This window comes from Crinia signifera, chromosome 1, assembly GCF_055691185.1.
Source record: "Crinia signifera chromosome 1, ASM5569118v1, whole genome shotgun sequence".
Lineage (NCBI taxonomy): Eukaryota > Metazoa > Chordata > Amphibia > Anura > Myobatrachidae > Crinia > Crinia signifera.
Window position 1 is genome coordinate 409785068 of NC_139217.1, and position 21383 is coordinate 409806450.

General features: G+C 44.2%; 2 protein-coding genes across 6 annotated transcripts in view; one reads left to right on the plus strand and one right to left on the minus strand.

The window, feature by feature from the left end:
* ARSK (arylsulfatase family member K) overlaps positions 1 to 9803 on the minus strand; it is a 51973-nt gene extending 42170 nt beyond the window's left edge. Inside the window, exons 1-3 of one of the 4 annotated variants that reach the window (XM_083151764.1) lie at positions 9680 to 9803; positions 5603 to 5797; positions 1942 to 2125 (exon numbers count right to left, since the gene is read on the minus strand). In XM_083151764.1, the coding sequence (XP_083007890.1) occupies positions 1942 to 2091 (150 nt within the window). In that variant the 5' untranslated portion in view covers positions 2092 to 2125; positions 5603 to 5797; positions 9680 to 9803. Of the gene's footprint in view, positions 1 to 1937; positions 2126 to 5602; positions 5798 to 9679 lie in introns of all 4 variants that reach the window. The other 3 variants (XM_083151767.1, XM_083151768.1, XM_083151765.1) reach the window with 3 other exon arrangements.
* SKIC3 (SKI3 subunit of superkiller complex) overlaps positions 9702 to 21383 on the plus strand; it is an 83818-nt gene continuing 72136 nt past the window's right edge. Inside the window, exons 1-7 of one of the 2 annotated variants that reach the window (XM_083151763.1) lie at positions 9702 to 9720; positions 11520 to 11620; positions 13006 to 13149; positions 14804 to 14895; positions 16079 to 16154; positions 17370 to 17510; positions 20405 to 20503. In XM_083151763.1, coding sequence (XP_083007889.1) covers positions 11531 to 11620; positions 13006 to 13149; positions 14804 to 14895; positions 16079 to 16154; positions 17370 to 17510; positions 20405 to 20503 — 642 coding nt within the window. In that variant the 5' untranslated portion in view covers positions 9702 to 9720; positions 11520 to 11530. The other variant, XM_083151762.1, reaches the window with a different exon arrangement.

Genomic DNA, 21383 nt, shown 5'->3' on the forward strand with positions numbered 1-21383 from the left:
TATCACTCTATGACACTGCAGCAGCAGCACTGACAGGTATATCTATATATAAAAAAAAACCTGCGCCCCCAAAAAGTTGCTGATCAGTTAATTTATACTGATCAGCACAAAAGGAGGGGGCAGCAGTCAGTTATATCAAAAATATATAGCACAATCTGTCACTATCTCTCTCTATCTCTCTCTCTCTATCTCTCTATAACTATCACACTGCAGCAGCACAAAATATAGCACTCTGTCACTAGGCCTCTCTATCTATCTCTCTCTCTCTATCTATAACTATATCACACTGCAGCAGCACAAAATATAGCACTCTGACACTATCTCTCTCTATCTCTCTCTATCTCTCTATAACTATCACACTGCAGCAGCACAAAATATAGCACTCTGTCACTAGGCCTCTCTATCTATCTCTCTCTCTCTATCTCTCTCTATCTCTCTATCTATCTCTCTATCTAGCTAGTACACTGCAGCAGCACAATTTCACAGGAAGGCACAAGTAGCAACAGGATCCAGGAAGCAGTGATGAAGCAGCGATCAGCACTCTCTGACACTATCTCTCTCTCTATCTCTCTCTATCTCTCTCTATCTCTCTCTATCTCTCTATCTCTCTATCTCTCTATCTATCTCTCTATCTCTCTATCTATCTAGCTAGTACACTGCAGCAGCACAATTTCACAGGAAGGCACAAGTAGTAACAGGATCCAGGAAGCAGTGATGAAGCAGCGATCAGGTAAGTATGGAGCAAGCTATGGAGCAAGGTTCTGGTCAGTATGGCGGCAGGGAGGTACGGTGACCGCACTGCACGCTATTCCAGACCGGAATGGCGTCTGCAGTGCAGTCACCGTTAGTTTAAATCCCCCTCCTTGGCTGTGATTGGTCCGTCGGTCCGACGAACCAATCACGGCCTTTGGGGGCGGGCGGGGTGCGGTGGGGTGACACCAGTGTCACCCTCACACCCCGCGGTGATTGGTGCTGTACTTTACAGCACCAATCACCTCTGATCCCGTGTCACCGGCGAACGTTATTCGCCGGTGACGCAGGAAAACGCTGTAATTGGCTGTTCACACTGAACAGCCAATCACAGCGATCGCCGACGGGGGGGCGGCATCGCAGCCCCCCCTGGGCATGCACGGACATGTCTGCTGTCAGGGACAGCAGACATGTTGAAACTGTCACCGCGTCTATAGACGCGGTGACAGTTAAATGCCATGACGTACATTTACGCCATGTGTCGGGAAGTACTTCCCGACCATGACGTAAATGTACGTCAAATGTCGGGAAGGGGTTAAAACAACTGGAGATTTCTTACCAAATCTCTCACTTTCTGAATCTCTCTTCCTATTAAATTTCACCCAAGGCCTCGTTTTAAGAGTGAAGCATATCTGTTTATTTTGTGCAAGAGAACCATATTTTTTTTAGGAAGCGAGCGGCAGTAAAACACCTCCCAACATTCTAAAAGTGGAATACACATCGTATTTACATGACTGTCCTGCAAAAGCAGAAAGTTTGAAGGTATGAATTTTAGGAACGGATTTTCTCTCTCCTACAGACGGTGAGATCATAGATCTGTACAAAGGGCTGCCTCAGCAAAAGAGAGAAGAAAAACGAGTTTTCCATTCCGAGTTTCCTCTTTATGCTTTTCCCAGTCATAATAAATTCAAATACATCAGACATGTTCCAGAAGCCACATCAGCACCTCGCAACAGAAACCAGTGTTTTTAACTATATATGATTTTAAATTGTATTCATTCTATTGCAACTTACACTAAAGCTTAACACTATATTAGTACCATGTGCCAAAGTAGTAGCGTTATAAAGAAGAGTGAGAATTGATTAATATATATAACAGGACCATGGATCTTTAAACCAAGTTACATTTGATGTCAACTGTATAAGGATTAATAACTTGTAAGTGTAGATTACACAGTGATACATACTTACAAAAGAATCGCTCATCACCATTACCACATTATATCTGATGGTGCTGCTGCTGCTCCCGAGGGGAGGAATCGGTTTCATGTACACTGCTGGCAGCATAGACAGAAATACTAGCATAGCAGTAAATCCTAACAGCACCAAAGCCATCTCCATTCACCTTCCAGCAAAGAAAAAAGCGATGATTATCCTGTAAATGGAAACCACACAAACTTTCCTCAAGAGGCTGAGTGAGAACACGGCTCTAAAGGTTGTTTATGCTTTAGACTATGCGTAACTAAAAGGGAAGTGATTTTACACGTTTCCACTTCCTGCCCAATCAGCTGAATAGTCCAACTGTGTCTGTATAAAGTTACATTTAGTTTTATATTTATTATAGGAGTGGTAAATGTATTATTAAATCGGGAATGTTTGCATTATTTATTATTTAAGAGTTTTAAAGTTACTGCAACATAACGAAGGGGAATAGTTTCTTACACTCTTCCATCCAGAAAGTGGAAGTGCTATAATGAGTTTGGTATGTGTGATAGACTATCGAAATGTCAATGCCCAGAACCATAGACAGATATTATGAGGATGGTTATCACTTTGTAAGTTTGTATTATAGAGTACTTACCTACTTTTTTGTACTTCTTCCAGAAAGGAGATACTGATGTGCAATCCAGGGGCTGAGAAAGACGCTAACGTCATTAAGCAACTCCCCCCCCCCCCCATCCCCCAAAATTCTTCAATTTGCATACTTTTAGCCCTACTCCCTCCCCCAAAGTGCTGCAATCACAGTCTTTCAATTGTCTCTGCGGCTGAGAGGGTTTTGAGGGGTCGAGTAGGATGCAGAACACTTGTCCTTCTTTCCAGGGGGCCAGGACACCCACACGATTTTCTGGAGCCACCAGGCAGTTCTCAGGTGGTAGGCAAGATTGGTTGATGTAAGTCTATGAATAAATGCCCATGGCCTTATTTTTTGCCATACACATAATAATTTGTGCCAGTAGCTATGACTATACCAGCAGACATGGTATCAGTTTTAGGGAAGGGGAGGGGGGGGGGGGGGGGCATTTACAAGGCCCATTTTACATCTACACAGAAGAAAAAGGAGTACACTCTAAGGAACTGATTCTGCTTGACACATCCCCTCACATGCCTCTGCTGCAGCAGAATGATTTCTCCTGCTTTTGCAACTTAAAGTCAGTCTAAACTAACTTTTATTTGTGGGTGCCCAAGATGAAGACTGGTTGGGCGGCTGACATGTCATGTGACGTCAGCCGCCCGGCCCCAGCATGCATGAGCCCGCCCACATTTCCATGGGAACACCCATAACACGCTGGGTGTTCCGTCGTCGTCCCTCCCTTCCTGCTGCGAACGCTCCAGCGAGTGAGCCGGGCTGTTTGTAGTCGGGGTTTGCACATGTGCAGGAACGCGCATGTGCAAACCCTGACCATCGGGACAGGGGCCATATTCAGATCACATCATGTGATCCAGAATCACATCCTAAATGATAAACACTTCTAATCCGAATAATTATATGAGAGCAAAAATGCATAATTGTGGCCAGAATGTTTTGTGTTTACAGTGTGCACCTGCTATTTCTTTATTTTTCTGTGTAGAAGTAAAATGGGCCTTGTGAACGCATCCATTTTTTATGTGTGGAACTACAAGTGTTAGCATGGTAGCACCTCTCATTATGTACAATATTAGAGTGTGGAATCTAGCCGGGAACCTGCTTTCCAGCAAACTCAGACCCTATAACATGCTGCATAATACACAGCATTCTCTTGGAATCAGATCTACAGCCCAAGAGTTTGACACAAAGCTCCTCTGTTCATAATTCCCCAGTGTTTATTCTGTCAACTGAAAGCAATAATATACAGCATGCCCACGGTGCGGGCCTCATTTACATATTGGAATATTGGAATAAGTGCAGCTACTTCAGCTTCAGGGTTGCACACTCTGGGCCAGATTTACTAAGCTTAAAAAGTGATAAAATTGATAGTGATAAATCCCCAGCCAATCAGCTCGAAACTGTCATGTCACAGGCTGTGTTTGAAAAATGAAAAGTAGGAGCTGATTGGTTGGTGGTTTATCACTCTCATTTTATCACTTTTCAAGGCTTAGTACATCTGGCCCTTGAGAAGAACTTCATACACAGGGCCTTATTGAGCGTCCCAGCAGCACTAGGCTATTACAGAAGTGCCCCCCCCCCCCCCCCCCCCCATACATTGGTTATTTTTCTGCTGTGCACATTGCCAGGGGTTAAGTGCTCAGTTTGTACATTATGCTTGCCCCACAAGCAGTGAATCATGGCTTTGTCCATTTAGAGAACAATTTTGTCCTGCAATCAGGTCTGAATTAGACCCCATGCCTCCCAACTATCCCCTTGTCACTGGCTGCTCTGCATGTCTTATCATTGAAGAGAGAGAGACAGGGGCAGGGCCAGCAGCTCATAGAGGGCTGGCCATGCCCCCAAAGCTGCAAAAATGGGGGTGTGGCTTTGAAGGAGTAACTAAAGTAGAACTCTATGGGCCTTATTGCAAAATCTTGAAAGGGCCCCCTACCACCATTGTCACAAAAAAGAGAAGAGAGAGGGGGGCTATGGGGGAAAGAGAGAGAAAGAGGCTGGGAAGAGGGGGGGGGGGGGGGGCAGAGAGATAGCAGGGGAAAGAAAAAGAGAGAGAGAGGGAGAGCAGGGGCTTGAAAGGGTTGTGACAGGCATCACTTTGTACTTCATAATTCCACCTCCCCCACCCCTGCCCACAGTATTGTGTACTTTGCTGTGCCTCCCTACCCCTTCAGTACAAGTACCCCCAGCAATTGTGAGTGCCTCCTTGGCCCCCTGTAGCCTATCCCCCTTAGTACAAGTACCTCCAGCAGTGATGCTTGGGCCCCTGCTTCACCCCACACTGTAGCCCCAATCAGTAAAAGTACCTCCAGCAATGGTGCATGGCCCCTGCCTCACCCCATACAGTAGCCCCCCCCCCCCCCTCCTCAGTACAAGTACCTCCAGCAGTGGTGTGTGGCCCCGTGCCTCACCCCACACTGTAGCCCCCCTCAGTACAAGTACTTCCAACAGTGATGCGTGGCCCCCTGCCTCCCCCCACACTGTAGCCCCCCTAAGTACAAGTACCTCCAGCAGTGATGAGTGGCCCCCTGCCTCACCCCATACAGTAGCCCCCCTCCTCAGTACAAGTACCTCCAGCAGTGGTGTGTGGCCCCCTGCCTCACCCCACACTGTAGCCCCCTCAGTACAAGTACCTCCAGCAGTGATGCGTGGCCCCCTGCCTCCCCCCACACTGTAGCCCCCCTAAGTACAAGTACCTCCAGCAGTGATGAGTGGCCCCCTGCCTCCCCCACACTGTAGCCCCAATCAGTACAAGTACTTCCAGCAGTGGTGCGTGGCCCCTGCCTCACCACATACAGTAGCCCCCCCCTCCTCAGTGCAAGTACCTCCAGCAGTGGTGTGTAGCCCCCCTCAGTACAAGTACCTCCAGCAGTGATTTGTGGCCCCCTGCCTCACCCCGCACAATAGCCCCCCTCAGTACAAGTACCTCCAGCAGTGGTGTGTGGCCCCCTGCCTCACCCCACACTGTAGCCCCCTCAGGACAAGTACCTCCAGCAGTGGTGTGTGGCCCCCTAACTCACCCCGCACAATAGCCCCCCTCAGTGCAAGTACCTCCAGCAGTAATGCCTCTCTTCATCAGCACTGGGTCTCCTCATCCCGGCCAGATCTCCTTCTCTCAAGCACCTGCTCTCCTCATTAACGCTGGGTCTCCTGCTCACCAGCTCCATCTGCAGTGTGGGTCAGGTCTTTTTCTGTTTTTCACGACAGGGCTGGTCACTGTGACATCAAGCCCTGGCAACAGTACATCTGAAAGGAGAGGGGAGAGTTTAGATCAGTTGGACCTCTTCTCCCTTCATTGCACAATCCACCGCAGCTCACAGGGGGCACTACTTACATTTTTTTTTAAATGGTGCAAAGGGATTGTGGCCGGATCCCATAGCAGTTGCATCCCCTGCACCCTCTATAGCAGTGGTTCCCAAACTTTATCAAATCACGGCGCCCCTGAGTATCAGAATTTATTTCATGGCACCCCTAGGGCAAAAGATGAATAAAAAATTGAAAAAAAAAAACTTTAAAAATATTTCGTTGAGTAAATTGTGTTTATATCTCATCCCTAGTGTCAGTTATGTGATAATGGACAGGATTCACTTCTGTTTGTCCACCTTTGACCTATTACATTGGTCATACATATTTTTTTATGGTCATGGAACACCAGCCCAGGTCACCCCAGGGTGCCACGGAACACAGTTTGGGAACCACTGCTCTATACTTACAACACTTTTATACCAAGAATAGGGTTGGTACAAATGGATGCTGATGACAGATACTGCCACAAAATTTTAATTAGCACCCACAAAAATATATGGAAAATAAACAAATGTTGTGATTTACAGTGATATATTATAGAAAGATAGAAACACCTAATTTAATTTTTCTATACCATAGTTTCCAATGCACAGTTCTACAGTTTACCTTCTTACCCATAACATTAAACCACCTGCCTAATGTACAGGCCCACCTTGTGCCACCAAAACAGCTCTGACCCCCAATATCTGGGTAATTCGGAGGCTAACATCTTTTGCTCTTTTTAATGTTCCTCAAACCATTCCTGAACAGTGTGGCAGGGGCTCATTATCCTGCTGAAAGAAGATACAGCATCACGGAATACTGTTGCCATGTAGGAGTGTACTTGGGGCCAGATTCTCTAAGCTTCTAAAGTGATTAAATTGAGAGTGATAAACAGCCAGCCAATCAGCTCCTACCTGCCATGTCACAGATTGTGTTTGAAAAATGTCAGGTGGCAGCTGATTGGCTGGCTGTTTATCACTCTCAATTTTATCACTTTTGAAGCTTACAGAATCTGGTCCTTGGTCTGCAACACTGTGTAAAAGTAACAGCCATTGACCTTGCTACCTGTCAACCTAGTGGTGTCGACCCAATGCTTGTCGACCTAGTTGCTGTAGACCAAGCAATCCACACCCATCTCAGCAGCTCCATACTGTATGCAGCAAGCTGTAATGCACTTTGTGTTGTGACATCTTTCTGTCATAGACAGCAATAACGTTGTCCGCAGTTATAGCTACAATTGGTATTCTATGGGATCAGACCAGAGCCTTGGCTATCCACAGGGCCAGTGCTAGGGTGTTCAGCGCCCTATTGCAAACTATAAATTTGCGCGGGGGGGGGGGGGGGGGAGATGCAACTTCCTTCCTCTGGCTATCCTCTGCTGCTGCTGGCTGCTGCTGCGGTAGCTTTCCTGCTGCTGCTGGCCTGCAGCTCACTACCGCCCTCCAGTGGCCTGGCGCCACCACAGCGAAAACAGGGGGAGTGCGCACCGAAGGCAAGTGTAAAAAATGTAGGAGTGCGGCTTCATGGGGAAGGGGTGTGGCCATATAAAAGTACCAATAACACAGTAATGCTTATTATACCACACACAGTAATACCCATTATACATTATGTCACACATCATGATGCCCCTTACACATTATGCTACACCAGTGGCGTAAGTTCGTCCCAGTTGCCCGGAGGCAATATGTTTATTGGTCCCCCCCCCCCCATACACACACACATTATTTAAAATATATATATAAAATGTCTCTTATGAAATATATATCTATCTATATATCTAGATATATCTACTGTATATCACAAAGATCCACGGCCTGGTGTGATTTATTTAGTCCTATGAGTGCCGCTATCTACACACCAGTTACTGACAGTAGTGGCGCTGCCTATACATAATGCCCAAAACAGTTGCTGACAGTAGTGGCGCTGCCTATATGCAACACCCACACCAGTTACTGACAGTAGTGGCACTGCCTATACATATGCCCACACCAGTTGCCGACAGTAGTGGCGCTGCCTAGACATATGCCCACCCCAGTTGCCGACAGTAGTAGCACTGCCTAGACACAGGGCCGGCGCCACCACTATTCAGCTCTAGGCATTTGCCTAGGGCTCTGGCCACTGGAGGGTGGTACTGAGCCGCCAGGCAGGTACCATCGAAAATTTAAACAGTGCAGAAGCTGAAGGTGCCGCCCGGAACACATTCCAGCAGGGTCAGGGAGCAGGTGAGTGATATGACGCCTATACATATGCCCCCACCAGTTACCGACAGTAGTAGCACTGCCTATACATTGCCCGCACCAGTTGCTGACAGTAGTAATGCTATATACTGTATGCCAAGTTGCTGACAGAAGCACTGCCTAAACATATGCCCGCACCAGTTGCCGACAGTAGTAGCACTCCCTATACCGAACGCCCACACCAGTTGCTGACAGTAGTAGCGCTACTTATACATAATATGCCCGCACCAATTGATACTTATTTGTAGAGGAGGAAGCGTCACTAAAGTGAAATAAAAAGAATACTTCGTGGAAATAATTGTGTCTGTGAATATTAGAAACTAAATTTCACTATATTGTGATTTCTAGCAAGCCCTTTGTATGCATACCCTCCAACATTTGAAGAGCAAAAACCGCTAGCAAATTAGGAAATGGGCGTGAACACCATTGAATGTTTACAATTTGATGGAAGCAAACATTGGCATGCCCAGGGTTACCTACCTGGCCCTCTCCTTCAGGGAGAAAATGCTGTTCCTGGACTTCCCTGGTAACGTACAGTATGATTGTCATCACCTGTAGTGAAACACCTTTCTTATCAATTCCCTAGCTCCCCACAGGTGATGGCAATCATACATTACCAGGGAAGTACCAGGAACAGAGGAGAGGGTCAGGTAGGCAACCCTGGGCATAGCGCTATTGAATGGTAAAACCACTAGCACCTAAACAAAAACATTGATGGTAGTGAAACATTACTATGCGATGTCTTTCTCTGGGCAGTTGGAGACCCCTCAAAAAATGTACCTGTCAAAAAGGTTAGAGGGTATGGCATAACTCCGGGTATGGGTAAAATCCGGACCAGGACAAAACCCCCGGACCACCGGACCAGACATCAAACTCTGCATTTTGGAGCTTGTAGCGTCCGGTCCTGGGGTATCCTGTCTGGGGGTTCTGCCTGTGACACCTGTCACCAGGTAGAGGAGATGGGGTAGAATAAAGTCTCCCTGTATGGTCCGGGTATGTAGCAAAAACCGGACGGTCCGGACCACAGGGGGAGGCTGTAATCTCCCCTTCCCCATGTCCCTGATGATAGCTATCAAAGGGACCCCAACGGACAAGACACCCCCCGAACAGGACACCCCCCCGGACCGGACCCTATAAGCTCCGGACTGCAGATTTAGATGTCCTGTCCAGCGTCTAGTCCGGGTCCGGTTTTTACATAGTCCCCATAACTCCCAACATGACCCTCTCCAGGAGGGACACATTGCTCTGCTCCAGGACTTACCTGGAAACATATGATTGCCATCACCTGTGTTAAACAGGTTAATTGATAAGAAATGTGTTTCACCACAGGTGATGACAATCATACATTACCAGGGAAGTGCAGGAGCATAGAAACGTGTCCTTCCTGGAAGGAGTCATGTTGGTAGGTATGGTATGGTGATGTTACATATACAATTACAAACTAGGATCACTTCTCTGCGGTTTGCACGGACAGTCCGCTACACTATGGAGAACAGTGATTACTGGGGGTGCAGACTACAGTATCGGTTCCTAAAGAGGAAGCACAATGCTCAGCTGTCACCAATAAAACACATTAAAGGAACAATCAGAATTTGAATCATACAGCTGCCTGCAGCGATGCGCATGATGCGAGCGCGGTGTATTGTAAGTGTGTCCCGGCCGGCGGTCCGTAGCTGTGACGATGTGCCGGTGTCACATGATCTGTAGGTTCCATCCATCCATCCTAGGCCGCTAGAGCTCAGCTGCCACTGCAGCAGCGGTGTATAAGGATTGTGCTGTGCAGCGGCCGTTGTGGTGTAAGTGCAAGCAGCTGTGTACGGGGCTGCTCCCCTGACACCGGGGTACACTGTGTATATATACAGTTTACACACACACGCACAAAGTTTCCCATTTGCTGCCAGACTATGGAACATGAGCGGGTCACAGGTGATGAGGGGCACTAAGTGTAGTGACAGTATGGGGCACACTGGCATTATGCCCACTGACTGTCACAGTGATCAGGCGGCCGCCTGTTAATAAAAGGTTGGGTTACATTTTTAAAGATGCAATTGCTCGGCACATACACTAGTACACAGTCGAGTGCTAGAGCCCCGTGCATGCAGTGTGGTCTGGCATCTCCCCCTCACAATGGAAGACCAATGACTAGGAGTAATGCCGAGAATAATGGTCCCAAAGGAAGGGGCTGACCTGACCAGAGAGCACTATGACTTCTCTGGTTTGGCATTTTGAATATTTGAATGTATATTTAATAGAAATAACATAATGTAGATTTAACACACATAACATTATGTACATTCAGTACACATAACATTCACACCAAATGACAGCTAGCATCCACTCACACCTAGATATTCCCCCTAACACACAAATACAGGAAGGCAAAGCACCCTCCAGATATAGCAGCACCATCACAGACCATCCCACATCCTATTGTGAGCGCAGTAAATCTTGTGTATTTTTTTTATTGAAAAAGCAGGTCTTTTATATAAAAACACCAAATGGTATCTTCTGGGATGGTGTATGGACATGTGCGTTTAAAATGTGGGCACCCACTCTGCCAATGGGGACAAACCAGCAGAGTAGTACCCAGCACCTGCACAGTAAGGTATTGCATGGGTGGTGGGCTGAGTTGACCCAACACATTCTGGGTGTGCTGTACTAGGTATACAGGGTGTTCGGAATGTCACTGCACTTTTCATAAAGCTGTGGAGAAGTTGCCATGGCAACCAATCAGCTGCTCCGTTTCATTGTATAATATGCAAATTAGAAATGTTACCACAATGCTGATTGGTTGCCATGGGCATCTTCTTGACTTCTCCACTGCTTTATAAAAAGTGCACAGTTCCAAAAACCCTGTATATTATGCAGCTTAAAACTTTAGTTATTGTCTTTAAAAAAAGTTGCTTTCTTAAATCCCATGGCAAAAATCTCAGAAAGAAATGGAGTTTTGAGGAATCCCACTCTATTAAATAAACCTTTGCATTCGCACTAACCAGGAGTACATTTTATGCGCCCTTGCACGCACTTTAGCGTATATTTACAGGATTCGTCAGGCACTAAATATATAAATTTAGCAGGTTATGTGTTAGGATAAACAATGTGCATTATCTCTGGCGAGGGTATCTGTGGTCACTTAATGGTGGATGCAGCTAGCACAACGTTATGAAGATAATTGATCACTATGATAATCATGTTTCTGTCCTCACTAAAAGCCAGGATGCACCTAAAATAGCTCAAGATATATTTTACAAGAGACTTCTCTTCAGTCAGAACAGAACTCACATTTACCGCACAGGTAGTGAATTCTATAATGACTTGCATCCTCAATGCCAGAGGTAAAATGGTCTTAATTTACAAAGTGTATTTGGGATTGTGGGTAATTATCCCATACGTTTGATTTGCATACAGTATATACATAATAACACGTTTTCTTTTATGTGTAGTATTTAGTATCATGTCAAGTAAAGAGGTGAAGGCTGCATTGAAGAGTGCTAGGGATGCAATTAGAACTAAAGACTACAAAGAAGCCCTCAAGCAGTGTAAGGTAATGTACATCACATCCTATAGTATCAGTTTAGTTATTGGTTGGAACGTGCGGCTACATGTGCTGCTTGTAACTGTTCAATACCGTTTTCACATCACAAACCTGGGGCGCCCATTTAAGCCCCCCTTGGCTTATACTCGAGTGGGCTGCGGTTGTACCTGTTGTGCTACCGCTGCTGTCCGGTTCCTCTGATGGTATTTGTGGACCTGTAAGCAGACACTGGTCTGCTGTAGACTCGGTTTTTGTCTGCGTCTGTCCCACTCCTTATGCTGGTGTTGTGTCTGGCGGCATTTGCAATGGGGTGTTGCGGCTTCTGTCATCAGAGGAACCTGACAGCGGCGGTGCGGTAGCACAACAGGTACAACCGCAACACACCACCGCAGAGAGGCAAGGTAGTGTGACGCCGCTCCTTGGCAAAAAAAAAACCCTCCTCCAGCCTTGACTTTTTACACCCATTATCCAATAAGGAGTTGAGTACCACTTAACTTCAACATTGGCATTGACTGTATAGCACCACATGGTGTCTGTACCTCCACACTTCCCATCAGCCCCACACACCATCTGCATTCACCTGTTTTGAGACATAAGCCCTCAAGGGTTTATGGTTAAAAGGGGTCTGTTGACACCCTCATTCTCACACGGGCTCATCTCGAGTGACACTGCTTGGACACACCTGTCGAGTACTACTCCAGGGAATAAACTTTTTGTACATTATCAAATATATAAATAAACACGTTTTATTTACACAAATCTGTTCTCTAATCTTTTTCATACATCCATTAACAGCATTAATTACCTTCATTAGGTGAACGCTTGACAGTACCTTGTTATTAACCTTTATCCTGAGACTTGACCACTCAGTTGAGCAGCTCCCACCGTTAGACGACTTGAGCGCTGTAACCACCACTAGTCCATAGGGGGCCAGTCGGGATCCCGACAGGCATTTACCCGACGTTGGGATCCCGACTGTCAAAACACTGACAGCCGGGTTTCCGACGGCCATCGGCTATTTTCCCTCGTGGGGGTCTACGACCCCCATAGAGGAAGAATAGAATATGTGGCTCGCAGCGTGGCAAGCCCGCAAGGGGCTTTGTTGCACTCACTATGCTGTCTGGGTCCGCCCAGCCGGGATCCCGACATCGGGCTAATAACTGTCGGGATCTCGACTGTTGGATCCCTGGACCACACCCAGTCCATATACATTCCTGTGATAGGATTGCATATTACTAAGCGATCCTGGGCGGTAATATTCCACCCAGATTGCATTGAATATACGATCCTTAACAAATGGTCCACTTTGTGAGCTGTTCACTGCAATAAGCTCTGACAGTATATAGAGTATCGGTAAACATTTTATAGTTTTGTTTTTCTTTGCTTCCATAAAGGCTGTGCTGAAGTTGGAAAAGAATAACTACAATGCCTGGGTTTTCATTGGTTTGGCAGCTGCCGAGTTGGAACAACCAGAGCAGGCACAGGCTGCCTACAAGAAGGCTGCAGAGCTTGAACCAGAGCAATTATTGGCCTGGCAGGTACAGTGGATATAATGGTTTACTTATTTTCTTTACCCTGTAACACCAGACTTGCTATCCATAGCTTTGTTGAAGCAGAATAAAAGGGACCTTTTAGTATACAGCAACTTTCACATGGCACATTCAGTAACACAATTACATAAACTAGCAACGCTTGCATTAGTTTTGGACAATTTCTGAGATTTTGAAGGAAATCCGACCTATATAATTCATAATATTCTAATTGTAATTAGTATTATTACTATCAATGCTTTAGTTCAGTTCTCAACTTTAACATTAATTAACAGGATCTCATCTTTGTTAATAACGTGTTTAGCGATTTTTCATATGAGTATAGGTTACATTTTACAATTTATCTAATTGTCTCCATTTCCATTTACACTATGGTATATATTGCGGTTTCTCAGTCATTTATGTAACCTGCTAACTAATTGTACAACTTGATGTATATGCTTCAATAAAAATTTGTTTAAAAAATAAATAAATAAAGTGTTTAGCCAAATAAAGAAATGATTTCCGGTTAATTGATCCATGAACATTGGCACTGACGTGGCCAATGAAAAACGTTTGCTCATGGTGTAGCATGGAAGTCTTATGTGTGCATGTATATTTTTGCAATGTTTCAATATGCCTTTTTGTCATTCTTGTTACTGTAACACAAGGGCAGATGTATTAAGCCTAGTGAAGTGATAAAGTGGAAGGTGATAACTCAGCGGCCAATCAACTCCTAACTCTAGTTTTTCAAACATTGCTGATTGGCTGGTGTGTTATCACATTCAACTTTAACACCACTTTATCATTTCACCAGGCATAATACATTTGCCCCACAGTCTTTAGGGCCTGTTACCTAATGGAGCCATGTCTAAATTAATTATATTCAAGCATGATAAAAGCATGTAAATGGCAATGGGGCATATTACCCATAAGCACCACCCTGGCATTTTACTCCATTACGACCCACATTCTAGTTGGCTCACAAAGGACATGTAAAGCTGCCCGTACAAATGTCCGCTACGTGTCAATTTCCCCACAGTGCTGTGAATGGATGTTTTGCATAAACATCCATTTGCAGCCTTGTGTGGGTGCCCCTGCTTGTATGGCCCGCCACCTGCACGCCCCCTGCTTGTCTCCTGCACAACCCCCCCACTGCAAGTCTCTGTGGGCAGAGGGCACCCGCGGTGAAGACCTGCGCAGATTTTCACCATCGAACTCCCCGTGCACAGGTGAGTTTGTTAATCAGAATGAGGGCCTTCATGCTGTGTAGCCTCCAAAAACCATCCAGAGTTGCCAGTTCAGGAATAGTAAAACCAGTGGTTCCCAAACTCTGTGCATTGAGTTGGTGGTCCAGGAACACATCAAATTTATTATTTATGGTTAAAGCGATGGGGCAAAACTAGTGCTAGTTGCTGGCAATCATAAAATATGTGGACAAACTGAATCACAACTGTACACCAACACATAACTGACCCCAAGGATGACCGCTAGGCGCAATTTACTTAATCTTGTTTTCAAACTTATCAATAAAAAACTTTATCCTAGGGAGGCCATTAAAAAACGTGGATATTCTAGGGCTCCGTCATTTAAGAATGTTTAGTAACCACGGCTTGAATCTAATATCTTATTTTAAACAAGCATACTTTGTTTTGGACAACAGGGTTTGGGAAATTTATACGAGAAGGTGAACCAAAAAGATTTTAAAGAAGAATTGCCAAATGTTTACCAAAAACTACTGGAACTTTACAAGAGGTAACCTATGAAAGCGCATATTCCTCTATGTGTTCTAACCATGTACAACAGTTCTACCTTCAGAATACTGTAGATGATTTTGTCTCTGTCACTTGAATTTGTACAGCTCTAAATATAATTACTGTAGGTGATTTTTGTCTGAAAAACCTTTGGGACGTGTGTTTATTCTAGATACGCAGAGGGAACAGTAACTTGGGGCCTTATTCAGATCTGATCGCTGTACAATGTGTTCTCAAAATGGGCAAAACCATGTGCACTGCAGGTGGGGCAGATGTAACATGTGCAGAGAGAGTTACATTTGGGTGGGGTGTGTTGATACTGAAATCTAAATTGCAGTGTAAAAATAATGCAGGCGGTATTTGCCCTGCACAGAAACAAAATAACTTACACAAATGTAACTCTCTCTGCACATGTTAAATCTGCCCCACCTGCAGTGCAGCATGGTTTTGCCCATTTTGAGAACAAATTTGCACTGCGATCAGATCTGAATAAGGACCTTGGTCTGTACCACAAAATTAAGGAACTGTTGAATCAGATTAACTAGAATCGGCTGTGAATCTGAGATAATCATCCTGCAGAGGGATCCGGCAGATCAAAGAATCAGTGTCTGTTTATATTAGGCCCTTCAGGCTGCATTAGTATATTAGTTGTACGGTTGTGCATAGCCGCTTCCCTGCAGCTGTGAATCAGGCCCATAGATTGGTAGCATTCTTTAGATGAAAGTGAACAATTGTAGCAATTGTCAGTGAGAAGAGTTACGGATTTAGGGCCTAGTTCAGATTGGATTTTATTCTCTAATGGATAAACCATGTTGCACTGCAGGTGGGGATGATGTAACAGGTGCAGAGAGAGTGTTAGATTTGGGTTGGGTGTGTTTAAACTGAAATCTAAATTGCTGTGTAAAAATAAAGCAGCCAGTATTTACACTGTATAGAAACTCACCCAAATCTATCTATGTAATTTTAGTAGTCGCTTAATGAGACTTCCTCATGAAGTCTCATGCGTTTGCAACTAAGATGCATTTTTGGGATAAAAAACACTCTTTGCAAGACAGGTCACATGGACTGGGACGCTGTTTGGCGCTACTGCGGCAATAATGTATAAAGGTGCTTATGTAGTCCAATGTGTTCATCGTCCATCTACACCTACATTATATCCCATTTGTGATTTTCCTTTATTCCAGCTCTGACAAGCAGAAGTGGTGTGAAGTCTGTAAGAAGCTGGTAGATCTGTATCAACAAGATAGAAAGTATTTGCAGGTGAGAGTGCATGCATATGTCATTTTGATTAACAGAATAAAAGTATAATTTTGTTTGCCCCCATATTAGATTGCACATCTATTCCTAATATACTGAGGTATCTTGCATTTATGTTGTACAAACACATGAAATACATATAAATATATTTTATTTGTGCATAAAAAAAGGTTTCAACACATGAAACAAAGTTCCATACTGAATTTGTTTGTTCAGTACTGAATTTGAATGACAAGCAATCATTTCCTTGCACATATTTAGTGTCAGTTACTGTACATATCATATCATCAGTAGTGCTGTTACAGATGTCCCCAGTAGTACTTTTAGTTTTTTTCACTTTCTGGAATGTACGGTTTTCAGAATAATTTGGATAAGGGATACTCTACCTGTAGTAGTTATGAGGGGCGTAACTATAAGCTGCCAGGCCCAATAGCAAGGGATGGGATGGACTCTGCAGGGTGATTGGATGGGGGAAGTTGAGAGGAGGGTGGGCACCTATGATTTGATTGGTTGCAAGGGGTAAGGTGTCCGCTGGAGGCAACGTGGGCCCCGTAGCAACCACACTCCAAGCACACACGGTAAATACACCCTTGGTAGCAACATAAATTATTGCCTCTTTTGTGTTTGGTAACCAAAAAATAGGTTTTGATTGATATTTTATAGGATGAGAGATTCAGAAAGTGAGAGATTTGGTAAGAAATCTTCAGGGTTTTTTTTAAAGGGGCAATCATCTACACTTCAAAGTCAAACGGGTTTTGCAGTGTAAATGATTGCCGCTTAAAAAAAAACTGCCAATGTCTTCCCAAACCTCTCACTTTCTGAATCTCTCATCCTATTAAATTTCTTCCTTTGTGTTTTCTTATATGATACACAAAAGTAGAGTGCTTTTATATAGAAACATGTTTGTGTTGTTCATTCTTAGCATTGGTTAACAAGTTATGCAAATACAGAGAAAGGTGGTCTTTATCAGATCTCCTCTGTAGTGTGAGGGATAGGTGAGAGCTTTGAATTCAATTATAATAAAACACTAAATACTATATGAAACTAAACGTGTATATCCAAATACTTTAGAATTCTTAACTGAATATAGAAGTTGCTTGAAAATGTTCAAAAATAACAATCTTTACTTTCAAGCGTGATTACCCATGTACATTTAATGTGCAGCATTCATGTGGCTTTACCTGTAATTCATAGATTAATTCAATTTTTCAATGACAGGCTGCACAATCCTGGCAACAGTTAATCAAATTAAAGCAAGATGAAGGTATCAACAAGGATGAACTCTATCAGCTCTGGAAAAAAATGACTGAGTTGCTAGAAGTGGACATAGAGCTTCAGGACAATGAGACCCAGCAGCAGGTACATTACAGTAGTTCCAGCCACTAGAAGAAAACACTAATATATATCATACCGGATACCCACACCCATGTACATGATGATTATTAGTGGTGCATATGCAGTAAATGCACAATGGTATAAATATTTTGAAGAAGAAAAAAACAATATGGAGGGTTCTCCATAGCTAGTGAGCCAAGGAGCATATATTTGGATTTTTAAGAATAACACATGAGCTCCATGTAGGGAAGCCAATCCCGGGGCATTTTTTTCAATCCCAGATTTGGGATTGAAAAATGCTCAATCCGGGGATTGGCTCCCCTAATAAAAAAAAATGCCCGTATATATACATGTGTGGGTGCAGCCGGGAGTGCAGTCTAATTCTGAAATACCGGCGTTTTGGGGGCCAAATCAAGGGATTCCACCGATCCTGGGATTGGCCACCCTAGCTTAATGTGACTCAGTAGCGCCGAGCGTCTTTGCATGCAACCTTTTCTATTACAGTGCTTTTTTTTCCACAGGGTAATTAGGATGCACAAGCAGCTTCTGCTAATTAAAGGTATATGCAGCATGCCTATATTCTTTGTGCTATCTGCGGCTGTATTAGCATACAAAATGCTATTCTATAGTGTTTTACTGGCATTGCGCGACTAGAAGGGCTGTTTAACACACAATGGGGCAGATGTATTAAGCCTGGTGAAGTGATAAAGTGTAAGAGGATAAAGCAGCAGCAGCTGAATCTGTAGTGTTTAGTTTGTCATTAATATCAGACATTGCTAGTAAGCAATTTGCATGTGAAAGAGAATAATGTACTTTGATCAATATCATGTACTGTAAAATAAGGATAGCTAAACCAGCAATACAGAATCATTGGAAAAGATAATGGCAGTAGTCTTTTCAACATTTTGAAATAAGGACAGCAGAGAAAACATCTAAATTCTGAATGAAGAAGGGGCGAAAATCTCACTATGTAATGTTCAGAGAACATAAAGGCTCCACAGTGAGATTCTCACCACCATCAGCACTGAAAATAGAAAGGTCAGGGTTTAAATAAAGAAAGGAGATGAGCACATTCAAGATCAATGCGTGCAATAAGCCATGACCAGAAGGAATGGGGAATGGAAGAGGATACGGTCATTGGGTCACCAGCAAGTTGTTAGACAGTCGTTAGGTCGACATGCAAGAAGGTCGACAGGGTCATTAGGTCGAAATGGGTTAGGTTGACAGTCAAAAGGTCGACATGGGGTTTTTCACTGTTTTTTTGAGCCGACGTGTCCTGGCTGGCAGTATTTCATGCCCTACCATCCACTAGGGCGTGGTGGGAGAATAAAATAGTGTGCCGAGCGCAGCAGTGCACTTTAACCTGTGTCCATGTCAACTGTGTCGACATTCAGGTAAAAAAACAGTGAAAAACCTCATGTCGACCTAATTACCCTGTCAACCTATAATCATGTCAATCTTCTTGCATGTCGACCTAGACACATGTAGCCCTAAATGCATGTCGACCTAATGACTGTCTAATAACTTGCTGGTGACCAACTGATCCACACCCAAATGGAAGTGTGGAGAAAAGCATGTATTGTGGATAATTCCTAATCCTTCATCTGAGATCATTTCATGGCACTGTGGTGGTCCCAGTAACTGTCTGACCCAGCCTTAGTGAGACCATGTTAAGTGTATCAAACACAGTAGCATTGTGCACGGGAACATCCTTTTTTTTCCAGCCTACATGTTAGTATGTTATGCAGACAAAGACCCTGGCTTCATCCAGCTATTGTGTGCTACCAGACAGCTTTTGGGGATGATTAACTACATTCGCATTTCAGCGAATTCAGCCTCGTTACGATGGTTTAGGAACTGCGCATATGCGATTGAGCATGTGCAGCCCCCCCCCCCCCCCCACGTGCGAACGCCTTTGGCTACTATCCCAGTCGCCGAGGTATTTGCAGACAGTGGGCTGGTGCATGGGGATGCTCAGCGTTTCCTGGGCGTGCCTGCAAAAACAGTGGGTGCGCCCAGAAAAACACTGGGTGTCCCCATGCATACACAGGCGTGACATCACGTGACGTCAGCGCCTGCCCTGGACATTTCCATGCCAAATAAAAGTCAGTGTAGACTGACTTTTATTTGTGAACGGGGAAAAAAAATAATTCGATGGTCGGTGACCATCAAATGATTTCCCCCCCCCGTACGCTTGCATGTGAATGGATGTGAAAGCATACACAGCCATATCCGCATGCTTCTAAAGGAAGCGGGACAAGGGATCTACAGCAAAAAGATAGACAACCATTAGGCCGACAAGCAAAAAGGTCGACATGCAAAAAGGTCGACATTAGCATTATGTAATCAGTGTCTAGGTCGACAGTCAAAAAGTCGACATGGGGTTTTTCACAGTTTTTTTTACCCAAATGTCGACACAGTTTGAAGTGAAATACCGCCTGTCAGCACGTCGGCTCAAAAAAACAGTGAAAAAACCCATGTCGACCTTTTGACTGTCGACTTAGACGTGGTGTCGACCTAATGGATGTCTATCTTTTTGCTGTAGACAAATAGTCCGGATCCTGCTTCTGAGGGGATTCGCCGGGGGACCGCTAAGCGAACGACTGCTGCTTAGCGAGCGGACGTGAATCAGGCCCTTTATCATCAAACGTTAAAGAAGATATACAGAAAACTACCCAGAAATACTGTTACCTGTCTTCTCATTGGCAATCCAGATTGCTCGGGATTGCAACAGTCATGGTTACTTTTACTTTATGGATGGCAGAACTCTGTCAAGCATTGTGTTATTTTAGGCCGTAGTTATTGTATTGAAGTTTATCCGTATTAAGTGCACTTGAAGTGTAGTGCTGATATTTGGTATATGTAATTTATATGTAATTGCTTCCAATATACATATAACCAATCTGTGTTTATTGCAGCTCTTAAATGCCTTTGAAAATGCCTTCTCCTACCTGGATGAGATACAAGGAGAAGAGCACAGGACACTTTACCAGCAATACATTCTCGTGCTTTCTAAGGTAAATTACCTATACTGTAGGCCTGCAGAGAATATTCTATTCTAGAGCTGAAAGCACATCCTATCCTTACTGTAAGTACATGGCCATCAAACAGACAGTCGCAGTACATAGTGCACAATGAATTCGGAGCCTAGTCTATATGAAAATATGTATGATTGCTGTAACCTTTATCCTAGATTTTTATTTGTGATTAAAAGTTTATTTTGTAGGTTAAAATTGCAGTAAAAAGTACATCAGGTACACAATTGACATTTGCAGGAAAAATATAAACATACAAACAAAGAAACCGTAGCCTCAAGTAGTCGGGTGAAATGGACAGTTACGAGTAGCAATTACAATGTAGGGTATAAATGTATTTTCAGGCGCTTACATTAGGGGGAAGAATTTTAGAGTCTATGAAGGAAGGATAAGGGTCGTTATGGAGGAAAGGCTGAAATTAGACGGAGGTGTGATAATGATGGAACGCTTTTGTGTAGAGGTCAGGTCTGTCGTGTATGTAGTATATAATCTTTTATATGCACTCAACATGCCCGATACGGCTCTTGACTGCAGGGATGGAAGGTGGTTCAATCTGTTTTCAACCTGGCACAGTCAAACATTTGGCAGCGATATTCTAAGAAACAAAGGGGTAATTGAAGATTTCGGTACTTATATGTTAGTTGGGCGTCCACTGAGCTATTTGCTTAGTTTTCCACCTCCCCTCGCGGTGCTCGCTAGGGTCACCACGCTTCGGGCTTGGTGGCTCTCTGCGCTCGCCACTCCTATATAAAATCCACTCCATGCCAACATGGATAGTGGAGGTATGAGCGTACTAACTATAGTGGGCGCCCAACTAACATATAAGTACCTAAGAACACCTGGTATGCTGTTGGATGAAGAA